Consider the following 18,221-nt stretch of genomic DNA (forward strand, 5'->3'; position numbering starts at 1 on the left):
TTGGAGCTTTGAACCATCTGCTGTATGAATACACATATACCCACAGAACTTTTCTTTACATCAAAAGATTTATGTCTCTTCATCACTTTCTTTTCAGCTTCTGAGCAACATTAGAAAACAGACAAACCCCAAAGGCTGAGAAGAGAGTTATCCTTGCTGGCTGTGTCCCTGCCCTGGGCACGGGGCAGGCATTAGGAGAGGACTCAGGAAGACAGCAGTCTGTCTATCCAGAGAACTTCCCAGCATGTTGCAGATGTGAGGAGAGAAAAAATTGCCTGGATGAACAGAGCCATCTGCAGCTCTCATTAATCAAACGAGGACACTGCCGTGCTCAGCACATTTCAGGACGCAGATAAACATCCAGATGCTGCAAAATGCTGAGCTCTTGCTGATTGTTGCTTCAGTGCAACTCCCTCCCCACCAGCTCTGAGCTGAGGGGCTGCTTTGGCTCTATAGGAATTGCATCCAGAGTCTGGAAGTGCTTTGGTTCCTGCCAAGTGCTTCAACCAGGGCAGGGGAGCTGCCAGTCAAGGTGGAATATGCAGGAGGTGAGACAATAATTGTGTTAAAAAACAAACCCAAACCATCCACAGCTGCAGATTCTCTTAGTGCTGTTAATGGATACTATTGATGCTGCTTTGAATATGAAGTGATTTGAGTCTGTTCCCAGCTCTGGGGCTCTCAGGGTAAGATGGGCATGGACCTGATGCAATGAACCCAGAGGAGGCCATGGAGATGCTCCCAGGGCTGGAACCAGGCTGGGAGAGCTGGGGGGGTTCACTTGGAGAAGAGAAGGATCCAGGGAGAGCTGAGAGCCCCTTGCAGGGCCTAAAGGGGCTCTAGGAGAGCTGGAGAGGGACTCTGGACAAGGGATGGAGGGACAGGGTTTAAACTGCCAGAGGGTAGGGTTGGATGGGATATTAGGAAGAAATTCTTCCCTGTGAGGGTGGTGAGGCCCTGGCACAGGTTACCCAGAGAAGCTGTGGCTGTCCCATCCCTGGAATTGTCCAAGGCCAGGTTGGACAGGGCTTGGAGCAACCTGGGCTAGTGGAAGGTGTCCCTGCCCATGGCAGGGAGGTGGGATGAGATGGTCTTTAAGATCTCTTCCAACCCAAACCACTCTAGGATTCTATGATATCTGTAAATTGAACAACTGGATATTATTTATGGTATTCAACTGAAAACTAAATATTTTGAGGCTGCTTTACAGAATGAATCCATCTGGGTAGACCAGTCATTATAAAGACTGACTTCAAAATACAAAATAAAAATAAATATCTGTTAATATATTTTGTGTTGAAGTATTCTCATATTCAGACAAACCTACAGATATGAAAATTGTGCAAACTTAATAAAAGGAACCCAGCAACCTCTGGCTTGTTCAGACTGCAGAGATTTATACATTTTTTTCCTTTGCAATTGTCACATTTTCATGTACATAATTCCTAATTTCACTTTGAGAACACATTTATGTCTCAGCTATAATGTGACTGTACATCTGTGGATAGTACAACGGGAACTTTGAACACCCTTTCCAATAATTTCTTTTCCAAAAGCCTTTTCCAGTAACAATCCTTTCCCAATAGCTGTTTTATACCATAGGTTATTTATGATTATTTGGTCCCTTCTTTCTTCTCTATACCTTCTCTTTACCTTCTCTACTTCTATACCTCCTCTATACCTTTTTCTCCCTGTTGTAGGGAGTCTTTGCCAGGAGATGAGAATTTTTGTGTATGTACAGCTGCCTCAGAAGGGGAAAACAAAATTATCTGTGGATCATCTGAAGATTCAGGTTACATAAAGATGTTTTTTACAAAGGAGAAAAGTTTAAGACATGGGGTTTTTTTTGTGTAGCCTTTACACACAAATATACAGGATTATTTCTAATTATCTCAGAAGTATGTTTAAGTATAAAAATTGAGTTTAACCTTCTCAGGGCACATTTTAAATGAATGTACTCTTCTGCATTCACCATCTGACTTCTGCACGAAAACATCAGCAAAGAACTGCTTGAATTAACACGTCACAGGAACCAATTTATCTCCAGAAGACCAGAATGGAAAATAATTACACTGATTATCATCATGCAACTGGCCTTTCTGAAAGAAATCTTGTTTCTTCCCACTGCAAGCTTTTATTTCCCATCCAGGTTGGATGAGCATATGTGAATACCTTTTGGATACATTTCCAATTTAGCTGTTATCTGGAAGAAAGGCACAAATGAAGCAAATGGACTAGACTTAGGATTGCAGATTTGATTAAGGTGAAGAGCTTAATATTAAGATCATATTTTGTAGGAGGCAATTTTCTGTTGTGGATTTCATCTCTGCAAGGGGTGTGGTGTCCTCCAGATTTCAGTTCAACTCTGTTCAGGCAGAAAAGGCACAACACAGAGGTACTTCCACACAAAGACTAAAGTTATACTTTGAAACTGTGCGTGGAAATCTCGGATGAGACACATTTCAGACAAGAAACATCACTTACCCCAGCCAATGATTGTGTACCAGTAGAAGTATCTCCTCTCTGGGAAAAAGGTTTCTACCAACAAAGTGAAAAGGTACAACCCCTCAATGAAAAGCCAGAAGTAGTTGGACATGACGCAGTAGTGAAAAAACACCATCACTGCTTTGCATTCCACCTGCAGAGAGTCGAGAGAAACAAAGTTGTTTCCGTGTCGCTTCCGTCTAAGGGACAGAAAAAAAATGCTTTTAACCTCTCCAAATCTCTCAGTGGAAAGAGCTGGGGCTGGTATTGAACACTTTTGGTGGTAAAGTTTTTAAAGAATGAGAAGAATGTGAGGTACCACTCAAAAGAGTGATGCCTGAAAGGGGAGGGAGGCAGTTTTGCCAGCATGAGGTGGTCACGGAGCATCTGCAGACAGACAGTCTTGCACTGGGGGGAGTTCACATCCTCAGTGAACACCAAGTGCTAGATTTAAGCCCCCTCCCAAGCATCAAGTGCAGGGAAGAAAAGACTCTAGTTGTGTTTTGGGAAACCTAAGGAAGGATGTGAAATGGCAGGATGACCGCGGGGATCCCAGAGAGTGGGATCAGGGAGGATGCACCCTCCTGAGCACAGGTGAGAATTACACTGCCTTGGCACCATCAGGGGCTAAAAATGAAAGTAAGTGTGAGAGTAAAGAAGGCTGAGTGATTGACTGTAAAAAATGATGGAAACTTCCATTCATTGGTGGAGGAGAAAGCAGCAAACTAAAGAAAAACAATAATAAAAAAATTAAAACAAGATGTTTGTTTAGCCCAGAGAAAAGGGAGCTCAGGGGAAACCTTATCACTCCCTACAACTACCTGAAATGAGGTTGTAGCAAAGTCTTCTCCCAGGTGATAAGTGATAGGACAATAAGAAATGGCCTCAAATCTCACCAGGGAAGGTTTATATTGGATATTAGTGAAAATTTCTTCATCAAAGGGTTTTCAAGCCATGGAACAGGCTGCTCAGGAAGTGGTGGAGTCAGCACCCCTTGAGGTATTTAAAACACCCCTGGAGGTGTTTCAGAGATGTGTAGATGTAGCACTTGGGGGCATGGTTTAGTGGTGGATCTGGCAGTGCTGGGTTAATGGTTGGACTCCATGATCTTAGAGGGCTTTTCCAACCTAAACCATTCTGTGATTCTCTGACAAAAGACCAAGGTGGAAACCGAGCTCTACCCTGACTCTGTGAAAGCAGGACACACTGGTCTTTCCAGCATTGCACCTTAGTGATGTTTTTAGATGTTTTAGGTGTTTTCAGTCCTACAAAAGTAGGACTTCTCAACAAATCGGAGCAGAATCAGTGGATAAACTGGAAGCTCCTGCCTGGGGCAGTGGGAGCCTGGAAATTTTGGCTGGTTCCCACTTGCCTTCCACCCTCTGGGCCAAATCTACAACCAATGTGTTTCAACCAGCAGAACTTGAGTTTGTTCACAGAAGCTCTACCAGGAGGATTTGGGGATTGAATGGTGAATTTTGATGTGCATTGTGTTTCAAGTGTTTCAAAACAAAGAGGCAGATGCCACCATTGGAAGAGTGGTAGGAACAAACTACAGAACTAACATGTCTTCAGCTTTACCACAGAGAAGAATTAAGAGAAAAAAACTAGTTTCAGTGACAAAGAAAAGGCTGACTAAGAAACTACACAGCTGCTCTTTCCTTGTGGAAGTGACTCATAGGGAATTTAGCTCATAACTGGATGGATAAAGGAGAAGTCAGTTTGTAATTCCATCATAATTACACCCAGTGAGCTGATTTATCATATCAAATACTAGCCTTAACTGTGAAAGAAATTGGGATTTACACATAATATATAGCTAAATGCATCTGTGAAAGAGACTGCTTTTCATGAAAGTCCACATTTCAGAGACAAACACGTGGTTCATACCAACGATTTGCTGAGAGTGTGACCATTGGATGCGTTTTCTGTGTGAATGGTCACCCTGTTTACACAGGACTCTGCCTGACACCCAGAACAAATGAGGCTCTGGAGAAAAAACAGACCTTCAGAGGGAGGAAATTGCTTGTGCCTGCTCTCATCCCACCCACTGGTCTGCAGGCTGTGAAACGGAGAAACAGTCTGAGCAGAAACCAAAACCCGTAGGTTTGTCCTTAAGGATTGGTCGCTGGACCCTGGTGACATCATGGGATACAACATCTAGTTTGGCTGTGAATTGGGAGGGCAGTTTACCACCTTTTCTCTTAATGGCATCTCAGTTTATGATGTTCAACAGACTTGTGGTTGCCTCATTATTTTCTTTTATCTCGTGCTGGAAATTATCAAGGTTTCGGTTTTACTCACTGTTGAGATGAAGCAGTGGTTGCCATCCTGTTCAGCATAAAGAACCCCATCTTTGATGAACACGGATATTGCACGCAGGATGAACGAAACAAAGAGGTTCATGTGGATGAAATTCCGGGTGCAGTGAAGTTTCCTAGAGAGCAAAGAGGAAGGGAGGGGGAAAAGAAGAAAAATAAAGAAGAAAATAGTTGTATTTCATCACACTGGGCCTATCTTCACATGGCCAGAGCATCTTGGTGCTAAGAATAGCAATATTTGTAAGCCAGGACTGGGGTTAGTACTGATCTTAAGCCTGAGCAAGGGGAGGATTTGGGCATTTTCTTGTGGCATAAAATAGACCCAGTCCAATGCATCTTCTGAAGCTTCATAAAACAGACCCAAACTTTCTCCTGATGCATTTACAGCCTTCTGAAATGTGACTACTGGAGTGTGTCCAAGCTGGGGGAGCAACTCAATTAAAGGGTTTTTTCTACATCTGGTGAGGTAAAAGCTTGGACAGATGAGGTCCAGTTTCTCTCCCCCAGTGACAGAACAGCTCATTGCCCATGTCCTGACTCACCTGAAACGACACAGGATGACCATGGCAGTGGTGAGGGACACCAGGGAAGTGCTGTATCCCACCGTGTACAGAGCCTTCACAGACAGATAGTAGTAATCCTTGGGAGGCAAACAACACGTGGTTAAAGGATTCATCTACAGCCACATCTTCCTTACCCTGTCAACATGCAGGGGGGGAACCAGAGGCAGGATTTGTTTCTTGAACAGCCTGATTTCTCCTCTATTTCCTCTGAGATCTCACTGGATATCAGAGCTCTGCTCTATGTCAGCTGTGCCCTTGGCTTTGTGTACCATGAAGTTATTTGTCAGAGAGCTGACAAAAGTTATCTTTATTTTTTTTGATCACTGTGCACACACCTGTAGGAAAAAAATAGTTGGCCAAGGAATTCTTTAGTCAATAGGGGAAGAAATGCAGGTTAACCCACGACTCTATAAGTTACAAGCTGCATCAAGAGTAAAAACTCATCTTCTGTAAATATTCAGTACCAGGCTACGAAGGATTTAAACCTCACATTTTTATACCCATAAATATCCGATTGCTTGTTCTGACCACTATCAAATCATAACATGATCAGAGGCTGGGCAAAAAGCAGTGCTGCTGCTGCTCCCCCCCTTCATTTGTTTATAATTACAAGACTAATTCCCACCTGGTTATCGGACTCTGTCTCGTTTTCGTCAAAGCCGCAGGCGTCGTAATAATGAGGGAAAGGTTCAGACCAGCCATCCTCAGTGCAATTCCTGCTGATGTCCCCTGTGCCAAATTGGGAATGTGACACTGTGGAAGCAGACCCCAGGACATGCCCTCCCTCCCCTTGAAAAGAAAACCCCGCAGTTCTACTGAAAACACTGTTTGTCTGGACATCCATAGAGGATTTTAATCTTGACATTTAATGACATCTTTGATGACCCAGTTCTACAATGGGTATCTATGGATGGCAACCACTACAGTTGGCCACTAGAGAGCAAAAACATGTAATCAGAGTATTCAGTGTCTACAGACCACCAAAAATCTCATTCTCACGTGGGTACCTAAACCAGGGGGCTGCTAAAAGTCCGATTCTCTCCATTGAATTCTGAAAGGCATCTCGGGAATCCAGCTTTGCTGTGGACATCTACATTTCAGGGGGCCAAAGGGTAAGTCCAGTGCTTAAATACAGGCCCTTTGTGCTATTTTAAGTGCTCTGTATCTGAGGCACGTGCATGGGACTGGAGAGTAAACATAAGGCCAACGTGATTTTTTTGGACCAGCTGCTGGAAGCCAGGCAGGATATGTGGGATATCTGAACCAGCCATTATATATCCATGGTGAGGCAGCTGGTTTGTTTTCCTGGGGTCAGATATCATGTGTCCCACTCAATTATCTTCAAGCATAGGCTCTGATCTGAGAGTGGATTTTTGGGGAAGGTCTGTAGGAAAACAGGTCTGTAGAAAAAGGAAAGATGGAGTGGGAATCTCTTTCCAATCTCTGTCTTCATGGCAATATGTTCATTTACAGATGGCTGCTTCAGCTGACAATTTAAAACCTGGTTCAGAGCTTCTTACATTCCTCTATCTATTAATTGTTCCAATTCTGGCCTATAAGCTCAATTTATAAGCTTATAACCCATTTTTTTGCCTAATCTGTTATAAAGACTAGATCCTAAATGGCTTTCACTGACACAGTCAGGCTTAAAACTGCACTGGAAAACTAGAGTTGGGGGTAGAAGAGGAAGGAATCTCTTCACACTCGCTTTGCTACGAGGCTGCCTGAGGTGGGACAGCCCTTGTGATGCTCTTTTGAAGCACCATCATCTTGCCAGAGCTCAGTGCCCTGGTTATAAAACTAGGGCTGGGCCTCTGGCTGCACTTCTTCCTCTACAGGACAACAGAACAGCTTCCATGTATTACATTTTTTGGAGTTTCAGCTGTACCTTGACCAAAACTGATGGAAATTTCCAAGGTTTGGGTTTGGCTTTTGTTATTAAGGTTGTGCTGCTTTGAATTCTTAGAGCAGTTTAGTCGAGCAGCTCATGACCTTATTTTTAGAGCTTGTGTTTGCCAGCCATGCAGCAGAATATATCTCTTTAATCACAGCATTCATTTAAAAACATCGCATTACTTGGCAAATTTTGGTAAATGACTCTTGCACATTCATCCCTAGTTTCCTATGGAAAATAACAACTGAATCATGGTGTTGACTGTCTTCAACACCATTTAGTAATTACTGTTAAGCAGGTAGATATCATTTATAGCAACACACTTCCCTAGATTGTAAGGCTTAATAGTGGAGGAATAAATTTTCATAATAGTGCTAAAAGTAACATAGCAGAAAATATATGATTAAAATTAGCACTGATTAGAAAATAATACCAAAGTGGCAGGGAAAAAAAACCTCTGAGCTTCCTTTTTAACAGAGATAAACAAAAAGAGAAAAAAAACCTCCACGGTTTTATTTCTTACCTAGGGGAGACTGGGCTGTGCTTTCCAGCAGGTCATAATCACCTGGAAAAGTGGAAATTTGGTGTGAAATTGTTTTGATTGTGTTTTCTATTAGGACCCAAACTGGTCCCTGTGGAAATCAGTGAATGGGATGCAATTGATTTTTATTAGTTTAAATCAGGCCCAAAGGCAATAAATACTTGATTCTGTCTTACTCAGGAAGTAAACGTGGTTTTACTTGTGAGTTTAAATCAAAGTTGAACCTCTAAAATTAGAAAATAGCTACTGCAAGAAACAAGCACATAGCTAAAAACACAGACAATCAAACCAGGAAAAGCTTGATTGTAAAATTGTAGAAGTCAAATATTGTATCTTTAGGAATTTAGATTTATAATCCATAGGTATTTAAATATGGTCAGTTTTCAGAGAGTTAATGAAAAATTATTTTCATCCATCAATGACAAAACATAGTAACTATTTGGTTTAAGTAAGATAATTTGATTTCGTGGGTTTAGGTTAAATCACATTGGTTTATAAAGGCTTATGAGATTTTTAATTTCACTTTTTATCTGAGAGTTACAAAGAACTAAACGTATGATTGTCATAATGGTCGATACACAAACAACTTTCCACTAATCTGACATTTCCATGTGCTCTGCACAGTTTTTGAGAACAGAGGTACCTAAAACGTGGGCAGCACAACTGGTTCTTACCTGCATGGGTTTGCCCCAAATTATCCACCTCCCAACCTGAAATGAGAAGGATAAAAGTAATTAATTCTTTCCTGATAATAGTTTGCAATTTAATTTTGGTAACAGTTTGTTTCCCATAAGAGGAATGGATGTAGCAGAGCCCAGAGAAGAACTGCAGGTTTAAATCTCTATTTCATTATTGGTCTTGTGTTTTCATGAATGGAAAGTGTTTTTCAGAAGATGGTGGATTGTTTTGTATTGTTAAATATCTGGTTATCAGGAAGTTTGATCAAAGTCCAGGAACAATAAGAAAAATAGATGAGGGAGCTTTTTTTCTGAGGATTTTTTTTCTTTATTTCTTTCGTGTTTTTAAGCGAGGGGGAAGATTCTGAAATAAGAAACACCCACACACTTACAAGACATTGTGTCAAAATCCATGGTGATCTGTATACTAAAAGTACAGATGTTACTACGTGAAATGATAACAATTGGGGTTTGCATTAAAAAATGTCCTTTTAATCTATTTCCTTCTCCTTTCTTTATTTCCTTTTCCTTTCTTTATTTCCTTTTCCTTTCTTTATTTCCTTTTCCTTTCTTCTATCCTTCAAAAAAAATTTTGCTGGGATCCTCTAAAGCCAAATTCCCACCCAACATGCTAAATGCTTAATTCCAAAGTCAGACTCTGTTGGCCCCTCAGAGGATTGTGGCTCAGGCTGGGTGTTGGGGGATGCAGGAGCCATGGAGTGGTGCTGCTGCATCGTGCACAGACACCGAGGAGCCTCGTGAAGCTGCAGCAAAAAGCTCTGCCAGGGGCCCACAGAGCAGTGAAACAACATTCCCAGCACTTCATTGACCACTGCAGCAGGTTAAATGTTCAGAGCAGCTCAGTTCTGCATCCTCTGGAGCGACCATAGGGCTCCAGGTTGCTCCTTTTTTTAACCCTGATGGTCCAATATTAATTAGGGACTGGAAAAAAACTTCAAATTGTGTGAGAAGGTTTTCAATCCCAACAGAGTCTGATTTTGATCCTATGGGAAAAGAGAAAGCTTTGAATGACCTAAAATTATTCAGCACAGCATAAAATGTGTTTTAGAGTTTATACTTTTTCAAATTCCTTATCATGTAATAATTTAAAATCAATTGAGTTATCTCTCTCTTCTATAATAAATCAGATGAGCTGATTTATTATTGATTTTCTGAGATAGAAAAAAAAGAGGGTTTGATGTGAAGGTGATGGAGGGAGTCTAGAAAACCCCTCTGAAGCATCAGGGAGGCTGCACTGTGACTTTGGATGGATGTATTGAGCATCAAACCTCCACACCCAACACACCAGTGACTCTGGAGGGTTAATACTGAAAGCCATGGTTAGAACACCCTTGGGCTCCTGCCTTGTCTCCCCAGCTCCAGCTGCTTTGAGGATTTTACATGTGGGAATTTAGGCTGGATATTAGAAAAAGGTTCCTCTCCCAGAGGGTGGTTGGGCACTGCCCAGGCTCCCCAGGGCAGTGGGCACAGCCCCAAGGCTGCCAGAGCTCCAAGAGGGTTTGGCTGATCCTCTGCGGCACAGGGGGTGACTCTTGGGGATGGGCCTGTGCAGGGCTGAGGGTTGGACTGGATGATCCTTTTGGGTCCCTTCCAATCCAAGATATCCTATGATTCTTTAATTCTAATTCTTGCGTGTTTGCAAATTTTGGATAAGTCTCAAAATTCTGAGGAGAGGTCACCAACGCTCTGAGCAAACCTTTTCTAGCAGAGACTGTTCAGCTGCTGCATCAGGCTGAACTGGCAGATGCTGCAGCAGAGCTGGGGCTGTGCTCCAGGTTCTTGGCACAGTCACAGGGGTGGCTCTGCAGAATATTTTGGACAGACCCATTTCCCTCCAAGATCTATCAAACCCCAGGTTTACTGACAGTGATACGGCTCAGATATAGGCACCTGTGCTGCTAAAATCCAACTTCAGAATGCAGATATTGGGTTGTCGTGGGGGGAATTTTCACCTGTGGGTTTAGTTGGCAATTAGAGGATCAATGAGCAAACCACTGTTCCTTTATTCCTGTCTTTCCTGGTGTCTTCCCCAGCACGTGCCACTCAAATCAGCAGCTCCCATGGAACTGGCTCCTCACATGAGGTCACCTCACACACCAGCCTATTCCTTACACTGACCCACAAAAACAGGGTCAGAAGAAGCTGCAAGAAAAACTCCAAAAAAACCCTCTTCGACTCATAAAAAAACGTTTTTATTTCATCATTTATGGAGTAATTTGACATTACAAACTGTCCAAAATTCTTTCTGGAGAAAGACCAGGCCACTACTAAATGGATTGAAGCCTGATGTTCCTGGCATCCTGCATATTACACTGATGGCTCAGAAAAAGATATTTTTTTATGTTTAAACGTTTTAAATGGGTTTTTATTCCTATAATCTAAAAAGGATGAAATAAAAATTACCGTTATTTCACTCCAAATATAGGTAGTAGTAAGTCACAGTGATGTTAAAATATTAGATTTGAGTTCATTTTGAATTTCATGACATCCATAATAACATTGAAGCATCATATTAATTTAGGTTTTCTGACATGAATAGGCTTTTTATAGTGATATTTTTACATATATACCCAAATTTTATTGCATTTCACTGTGTTTGGGCATTATGAATGGATTCACACTTTCAATAAAGTTAATATTTTGATTGCTCTAAGAGCAAACTTGCCTTTTATTAACATATTTTTCTGTATATCTAAGTTCTACTAATGCACTGAAGACAGTTCCAGTGCAATCTTTGACTGTATAGGCTTTTAGGCTTGATTCATCAACCTAATTTTCCTTAATAAGCTACTGGAAAGTCAATTAGATTTATATTGAACATCATACCCTGAATTGCAACTGAAAGTCAAAGTCCATCTATTAAATGTTGGAAAAACATACATACATATACCATTATATTTGTGTGTGTTTACATATATATACATACATTTATATTTATATACAAGGACATAGTGAGGAACACAGAGCCACCATCTGTAACTCCCTAAATTCCCTGTAACACCTTTAAATTCCCATGTGCTGCTGCTTCCCTTCTCTCAGACAACGCTTATTTGTGTTTTCTGTATGAAAATATGGGTATTTACTTGACAGAAAATCATGCCAATGGCTGTGTGTGCCCACCTGTAGGAGAATGCAATGGAGTTCATATGGATTATTTCTGTGTTTAACATTTAACATATTTACACATACAGGGACAGAACCTGATCTTGCATTTGAGCTGGGGTTATAAGGAAGCCCAGACACAGGGCAGTCCCTCTCATTTTTCACACTATTACCCAGAAATGGTATTTTTGGGGGTTTTTGTTTTATTTAAGTGCCTTTCTGACTCCAGAGACGACTCAGAAAATTTACTCTTGCTGAGTGGGCAAGACTGTAGGGCCCCTCAGTGCATGGGCTTTCACAGGATCCTCTTGTTGCCTTACTCTTAGGACATAAACAGTAAGGAACTGGTGTATCAGACTTCACTGATGAAGAAAAAGCCCATTGATATGATTATACATATATACAATATATATATAATGGCATAATGAAATATGATGCTCTCCCAGAAATGAAGAATAAATAAAACAAGACTTTCATTTTCATTTTCACTGGAAACCCATTTTTCAGGGGATTAATTCAAGGATTAGGTTTTTGAGGGACTTTTGAAAAGGATGTGTAGTCACAGGAAAAGGAGGAATGGCTTCAAACTGAAAGAGGGCAGGGTTAGATGGGATATTGGGAAGAAATTCTTCCCTATGAGGGTGGGGAGGCCCTGGAACAGGTTGCCCAGAGAAGCTGTGGCTGCCCCTGGATCCCTGGAAGTGTCCAAGGCCAGATTGAACAGGGCTTGGAGCAACCTGGGCTAGTGGAAAGTGTCCCTGCCCCTGGCAGGGGATGGAACTGGATGATCCTTAAAGTTCCTTCCAACCCAAATCATTCCAAAATTCTATTGCTCTATGATAATAACACCTTAAATATCATGGTTTTATGACTGACATGAATGACACTTGTGCTTTTCACACCCAAAATACAGAAATATGGACACAACATCAGCTACTAAACAGTGTCTTACAACACCATTTATTAAATCAAGAATTGCTCATATTAGTCAATGAACTTCTGAAAAAGTCACTGTTATCCTTGACACAGGAGGGTTTATCCAGCACATTGACAGACTTCTTTATTCACTGTTTGACCAGACTGGACAGGTAAGTGTCACTCTTTGGGAAGAAATGCAAATCTTTCATCAGTGCTTTAATTGACATTATTAATTAGATGTTATTTGCAGCACTGCTTAGAGATCCTAGAGAAAATCCATCAGAGTGCTGAATTGTCAGTTCCAAAGACCAGTTACTGAAAATATTGCTTATTTCTGTTTTCTATGTGAAGAGGTGAAAGAAGGAGGAGGGAAAAAACAGTCAAAGGACTTGCCAAAGGCTCCCTATTGAGTTGGTGGCAGAGACCCAGACCTTTCCTGCCCTTTTCTTGCACATTTATCAGACTTTCTTCCTTGATTTTTATTTACCGAGACCCAGAAAACATAATTCACTCCTTGCTACGCTCCAGCTGGTGAGAAATTCGACGCAAGCAAATTGTTGCTCCTGATTTAAAGTGGACAGGACTGGCAAAGCTGGAGCCAAGAAACAGCCTGTGCACGGTGAGTCTCGGAGCTCAGAGCAGCCTTTTAGATCTTCTCCCCGGTGCCAAATTCTGGCTGCTCTGGGTGTCAGCTGGCAGGGCACCTGCTCCATCTCCCACAGCTTTGTTTATCTGAACACAACTTGCATTTAACCCTTTTGTTCCAGCATTTGTCCCTTATTAGTGGCAGAGTAGGAGGGGGTGAAAGGCTTCCAAAAATGTTCCGTCCCGAAACGCGTTGCCCACAATTTTCCCTTGTTCCTGTTTTTCTCATCCCAGGATTATGGGTTTCAGGACTGGTTCACATAGGTGATCTTCTAAAAGGTTGGATTTTTACAGCATTAAGATGAGTGTTCAAAATCTGCACTGATTTTACTGCCTGTTAATCGTGTCCCTTCAGAAAGTGCAGAGACTGGGGCAAGGAGAGGCTTGCCCCAGTCCAGCTATGTGGATACAATCCTTGCAGTCCAGCTATGTGGATAATGAGCTGGTTAGGCAAAAATTGAATTTTTTTTCCCCTCCTTTACATAGCACTGATTAGAAGCCGAACATTTAATTTCTAAATAGGAAATAAATCAGCGAGCCCTCACGCCCCGCTCCCCAGCATCCACCACGCTGGGCCTTTTCACTCCCTCCCCTCTTGCTTCCTGCTGCTCCCAGGGCCCAGCAATCTGTTCAGCCGGCTGGCAAAGCCACAGTCGGGAACAGCAGGATACTTAGCAGCTTTTCTGTGCTCTCTGAGCTCCCCACATGGATACTCTGCTTCATTAGAAGGGAACATTAACCCTCGGCCCGGTCCCGTGCCTGGAAACACGTGATCCCACACAAACGCTATCCAACCATCCCAGTTGCTTTGTTGTGGCTCTCTTGTGGGAGGGGTAGAATGGCACAGGTTGCCCAGAGAAGCTGTGGCTGCTCCAGCCCTGGAAGTGTCCAAGGCCAGGTTGGACAGGGCTTGGAGCAACCTGGGCTAGTGGGAGTTGTCCCTGCCCATGGCAGGGACATGGGAATGAGATGACCTTTAACATCCTTTCCAACTGAAACCATTCTATGATTCCATGATTGATTGATCGATCCAGGATGAGCTGCTTTTTCTTCACAATCTCATTAGCATGATCTGTAATAATTAGCAGGCAGGCAAGGTTACAGATTACATGACCCTCCAGGTTCCCAAACCTTTCCCTATGCTAAGTGCTTCCCTCTACTGTTTCCAGGGGTTTGGGTCTCTCCAGCCTCATGCCCCGTAGACAATACTTTAATCTAGAGATTAAAAGTCATTTATAGAAGGACATGTGGTGATAGGACAAGGGGGAATGGCTTCAAAATGACAGAGGGAAGGTTTAGATTAGATATTAGGAAGAAATTCTTCCCTGTGAGGGTGGGGAGGCCCTGGTACAGGTTGCCCAGAGAAGCTGTGGCTGCCCCATCCCTGGAAGTGTCCAAGGCCAGGTTGGATAGGGCCCTGAGCAACTCAGTCTAGTGGAAGGTATCCCTGCCTATGGCAAAGGTTTGGAAAAATATGATCTTTAAAGTCTCTTCCAACCCAAACCATTCTGGCATTCTATTATTCCACAATTTACTGTATATCACCATTTACCTTGACAAAGGGATTTGTGAACATATTGCTCACATAGAGACAGGACAAAAATAAATGGTGCTGTTCATTTTATTTAGAAAGCAAGAAAAATGAGGCAGAGGATAATTAAGGATAAAACTAGGAAGCCTTGTTTGTATTTGTGTGTTTGAATAAGAACTGGTGTCCAAGGACATCTGAGGGACTGATCCTGGGGGGCAGACCATTCCATTCTTTTAACCCACCTGAAGATAAATTGATTTTTTTTTTCAAGTCTCATCCCATAAGGGGAACTTCCAAAGAGTCATTGGTTTTAGACATCTGCCATGAGATGGGGTGAACTGGCTTCTGCAAATTCTTTTTTTCCCAGTGTTTTGTGCCAAACATTGCAATAAAGGAAGTGACAGAACTGATAGACAAGTCCTTTCTTCTCATATCCCAGACTAAATTCAGGGCACGTGGTCTCGTGGCACAGGGACAGGAAGACCCAGTGAATCATGCCTGGAAATCATGGGAGAATAGAGTGAGGTCCCACATGGAGAACACAAAGGCCAGAGTACACAGGGCTGGCACAGGCAGGACTGATGTACACATATGATCAATAACATTTAAGGGAAATTATGGTTTTCTTCTTTTCTTGCTCTTTCTTGTCAAAGGCTGTGGAACTAGAAGTGGACTGAGGTCACCATAGCAACTGAGCATCACACAAATGTTCTGTGAACCCTTCCTATGAGTCTGGCTGTCACAGGAGCATCCATCAGAGAGCAGGATCAATGCAATTACTATTGAAGGGTCTCCAGGCTCTGAAGAGGGCAGGGGTCATATTTCGGAGAAAAGCAAATGTTTCCCAAACCAGAAACACAAAAAAATAAGAAATATTGTCCAATGGAGATTAGCAGCTATGAGAACTCCTAGAGAAGGAAGCAAATTAAAACTTTTGCTTAAAGGTGAGAATGAATGAGTTCCCACCACACCTAAAATCTTTCAGTCAACTGAAACTCCTTTTCCAATTATTTGAGTCAAGAGCAGAAACACAAACAGAGCAAAGACTGTTAGTTAGGGTTGAAGGATCTGCCCATGTTGCACCTGCAGTGATACTTCCATCTATCACCTTTTGCTGTCTAAGTGTTCTCCAATCTGCTCAGCAGCTCTCAGTAACTTCCACCCTTGAATTCTTCCCAAAGGAGCATGATTTTTTTTTCCCCAAGGGCAAATTAGCTTTCAAATAATTGACAAAGGTCTTGAGCTGTGTTACAGCTTTCCCCTGGCCACTGCAGGATGTCATCTCGCACAGGACCAAGGACTTGATCTTTAGCTGAAATGCTCCTGGTCATGCTGCATATTTGAGTACAGAGGCACAAAGTCTTATATCCCCATAATTTGGTGGGAAAGGCCACAAGATGTCTTTTTTTTTTTTCCCGATAAAAAAACACCTAAGAGGCCTCAGCTACTTGATTAGAAATGTAGGTCCAGTTGCTATTCTTTGATGACAGGATTTTCCTCCCATTTCCCTCTGCATTGCAGAGAGACTTTGTGGTGCTGTGACCGAGGAGGTTTAATTACAGCTTGTCCTCCTCGCTTCAGAAAAGCTGGAGTAATCCCATGGCTTTCCTGCCTCTGCAAAGCCTAGGGTTGAAAACCAGCATGAAATTACTTGTTATCCAGCTGCTGCTATTCTCTTGGTTATTGGCAAGACTTATTTTTTTGAACATCAGTACTTGGTAGGTGTCCTGTGCCCATTCTTTGTGTCAAAATTCTTTCTAGGACTCCCTGAGCACTCAGCAACAATGACACATATGCAATCTGCAGACAGCTCTGAAAACTGTCCAAAACCTGTATGAGGTGTGTATATGTACATGGTTTATATATAAAACTATATAAATACATGTGTACATATTAATGGTTACATATAAAACATAACCTTGCACTGAACTTGCTTCTGAATGATCTTACATGAAATTCAGGATGAAACTAAGGTATGCACAGAGCCCTGGTTGCTTCAAGGACTAGAGAAGCTCTGATTATTATTCCAGTGATGAAAAAGCTGTGGGATGGGTTTGAAAACAGACACTACTCCTTGGTTACTTGTTTTTCTTCCCTCGGTTTCCATGCAGGATGTTGAAATGCCCATCGGGGTGAGATATCCTTGAATAGAAATGTAGACCTTTGCATTGATCTTTTGCCTTTTTGACAGGCAAATGTGATTTTCAATTTGAGTCTGATGCAATGCTGACCTTAATTTCAGCAGTAGCAAAGAAAACCTGCATCCTTTACTTCAGTAGAAAATAAGCACATGATCTTCCAGAGGCATTTCGATGTTTAGAAGGCTCCTGATCTGATCACCTTTGTCACCTTTTTGTTCTGCCCATATCAAAAAATATCGATACATAACCCAAACTAATAGAAATTGTAATTTGCAAATGTTTTCAGCAGCTTTCACCTTGGGAAGTCAATGACTTTTGTTTTCTTTTCACCCAGCTTGGGAGTTATGTACCGTTTTCACAGTGGTACATGGTCAGCTCCTAAGGAATTTCCCAGGACTGTCTCCCCAGAAATGACACAGAAGGGCCTTCCACACATGAAGATGTAGCACCATTTCCCCTCTCATTAACTCTTCTCTTGTCATCTTATTCTGATTGATTAGGGATAAAACCCAAACCCAGGTAGGAGGAAAAAAAAGCCACAGATGGCTTCCCAAATCCAATTAACCCTGAATTCATAAATCCCACTGTCCACCCATGGCATCTCTAGTGCAGCATATATGAGGTTTGGGGTTCTTACAGAATCAATTAATCAATTAATTAGTATAACAAAGTACTTGAGTGCTTCCCTGAGTGTTTTTAATAGGATCAGTAATAGACTATTTTCAATTTCTTGGGACAATAAAGCTTGCTGATGAGCACTGAAGTCCTGCAACTCCCAGAGTAGCAACAAGCCAAACATTTTGGTTTAAAAATATGAGCACAGGATACAAGTGCCTCTTAAACTGTTTAATACCTGGATAAATTATTTTTTTTTAGAGAATTTTAATTAGAAACCCTTAATCCTGGTATCAACACAGGATGGGGTTTGTGCCATTGGCAAAATTTATGTACATTTTCTCTGTCTTATATGTCTTGTAGTAATGATCTTTTGGGGGTGGAGCAGGTAGTGATCTAAACATTCTGAATGGCTGGAAAATTCAGTAGGAGGTATTCATATTTATTATTTGGGTTTGTGAATGAAAGCATTATCCAAATGGGGAGCATATGGCAATGCTCAGAGGCTGTCTCTTATCATTTGCATTATATTATGTATTATGTAGTATTTTTTTCCTGCAAATCAAAGAACTAAAAATACGCTCATTTCTGATCTGGCTACTGAGTTTCATCCAGTGGTTCCTTTGAGTAATGCGGCTTTTTTTTTTTTTTTATAGGTTCTGACTATCTAAGCTGTACAGTACAAAGAAGAAAAAAAGCACAGACTTTCTTTCTGAAGATTTCCATTGCCAGGCAGTATCACCTCTGTCTAGAAAAAACAAAACAAAA

At 41.8% G+C, this 18,221-nt stretch overlaps 1 protein-coding gene across 13 annotated transcripts in view; it reads right to left on the bottom strand.

The window, feature by feature from the left end:
• The window catches only part of ADCYAP1R1 (ADCYAP receptor type I), a 142,408-nt gene that overhangs the window by 31,546 nt on the left and 92,641 nt on the right, over positions 1 to 18,221 (bottom strand). For all 13 annotated transcript variants that reach the window (XM_017828708.1, XM_017828707.1, XM_017828705.1 and 10 more), the window contains 6 exons: positions 8,478 to 8,513; positions 7,786 to 7,827; positions 5,994 to 6,097; positions 5,348 to 5,445; positions 4,789 to 4,921; positions 2,485 to 2,638 (listed from right to left, as the gene is read on the bottom strand). In XM_017828708.1, coding sequence (XP_017684197.1) covers positions 2,485 to 2,638; positions 4,789 to 4,921; positions 5,348 to 5,445; positions 5,994 to 6,097; positions 7,786 to 7,827; positions 8,478 to 8,513 — 567 coding nt within the window. The remainder of the gene's footprint in view (positions 1 to 2,484; positions 2,639 to 4,788; positions 4,922 to 5,347; positions 5,446 to 5,993; positions 6,098 to 7,785; positions 7,828 to 8,477; positions 8,514 to 18,221) is intronic.

Source organism: Lepidothrix coronata, unplaced genomic scaffold (genome assembly GCF_001604755.1).
Source record: "Lepidothrix coronata isolate B3197 unplaced genomic scaffold, Lepidothrix_coronata-1.0 Scaffold151, whole genome shotgun sequence".
Lineage (NCBI taxonomy): Eukaryota > Metazoa > Chordata > Aves > Passeriformes > Pipridae > Lepidothrix > Lepidothrix coronata.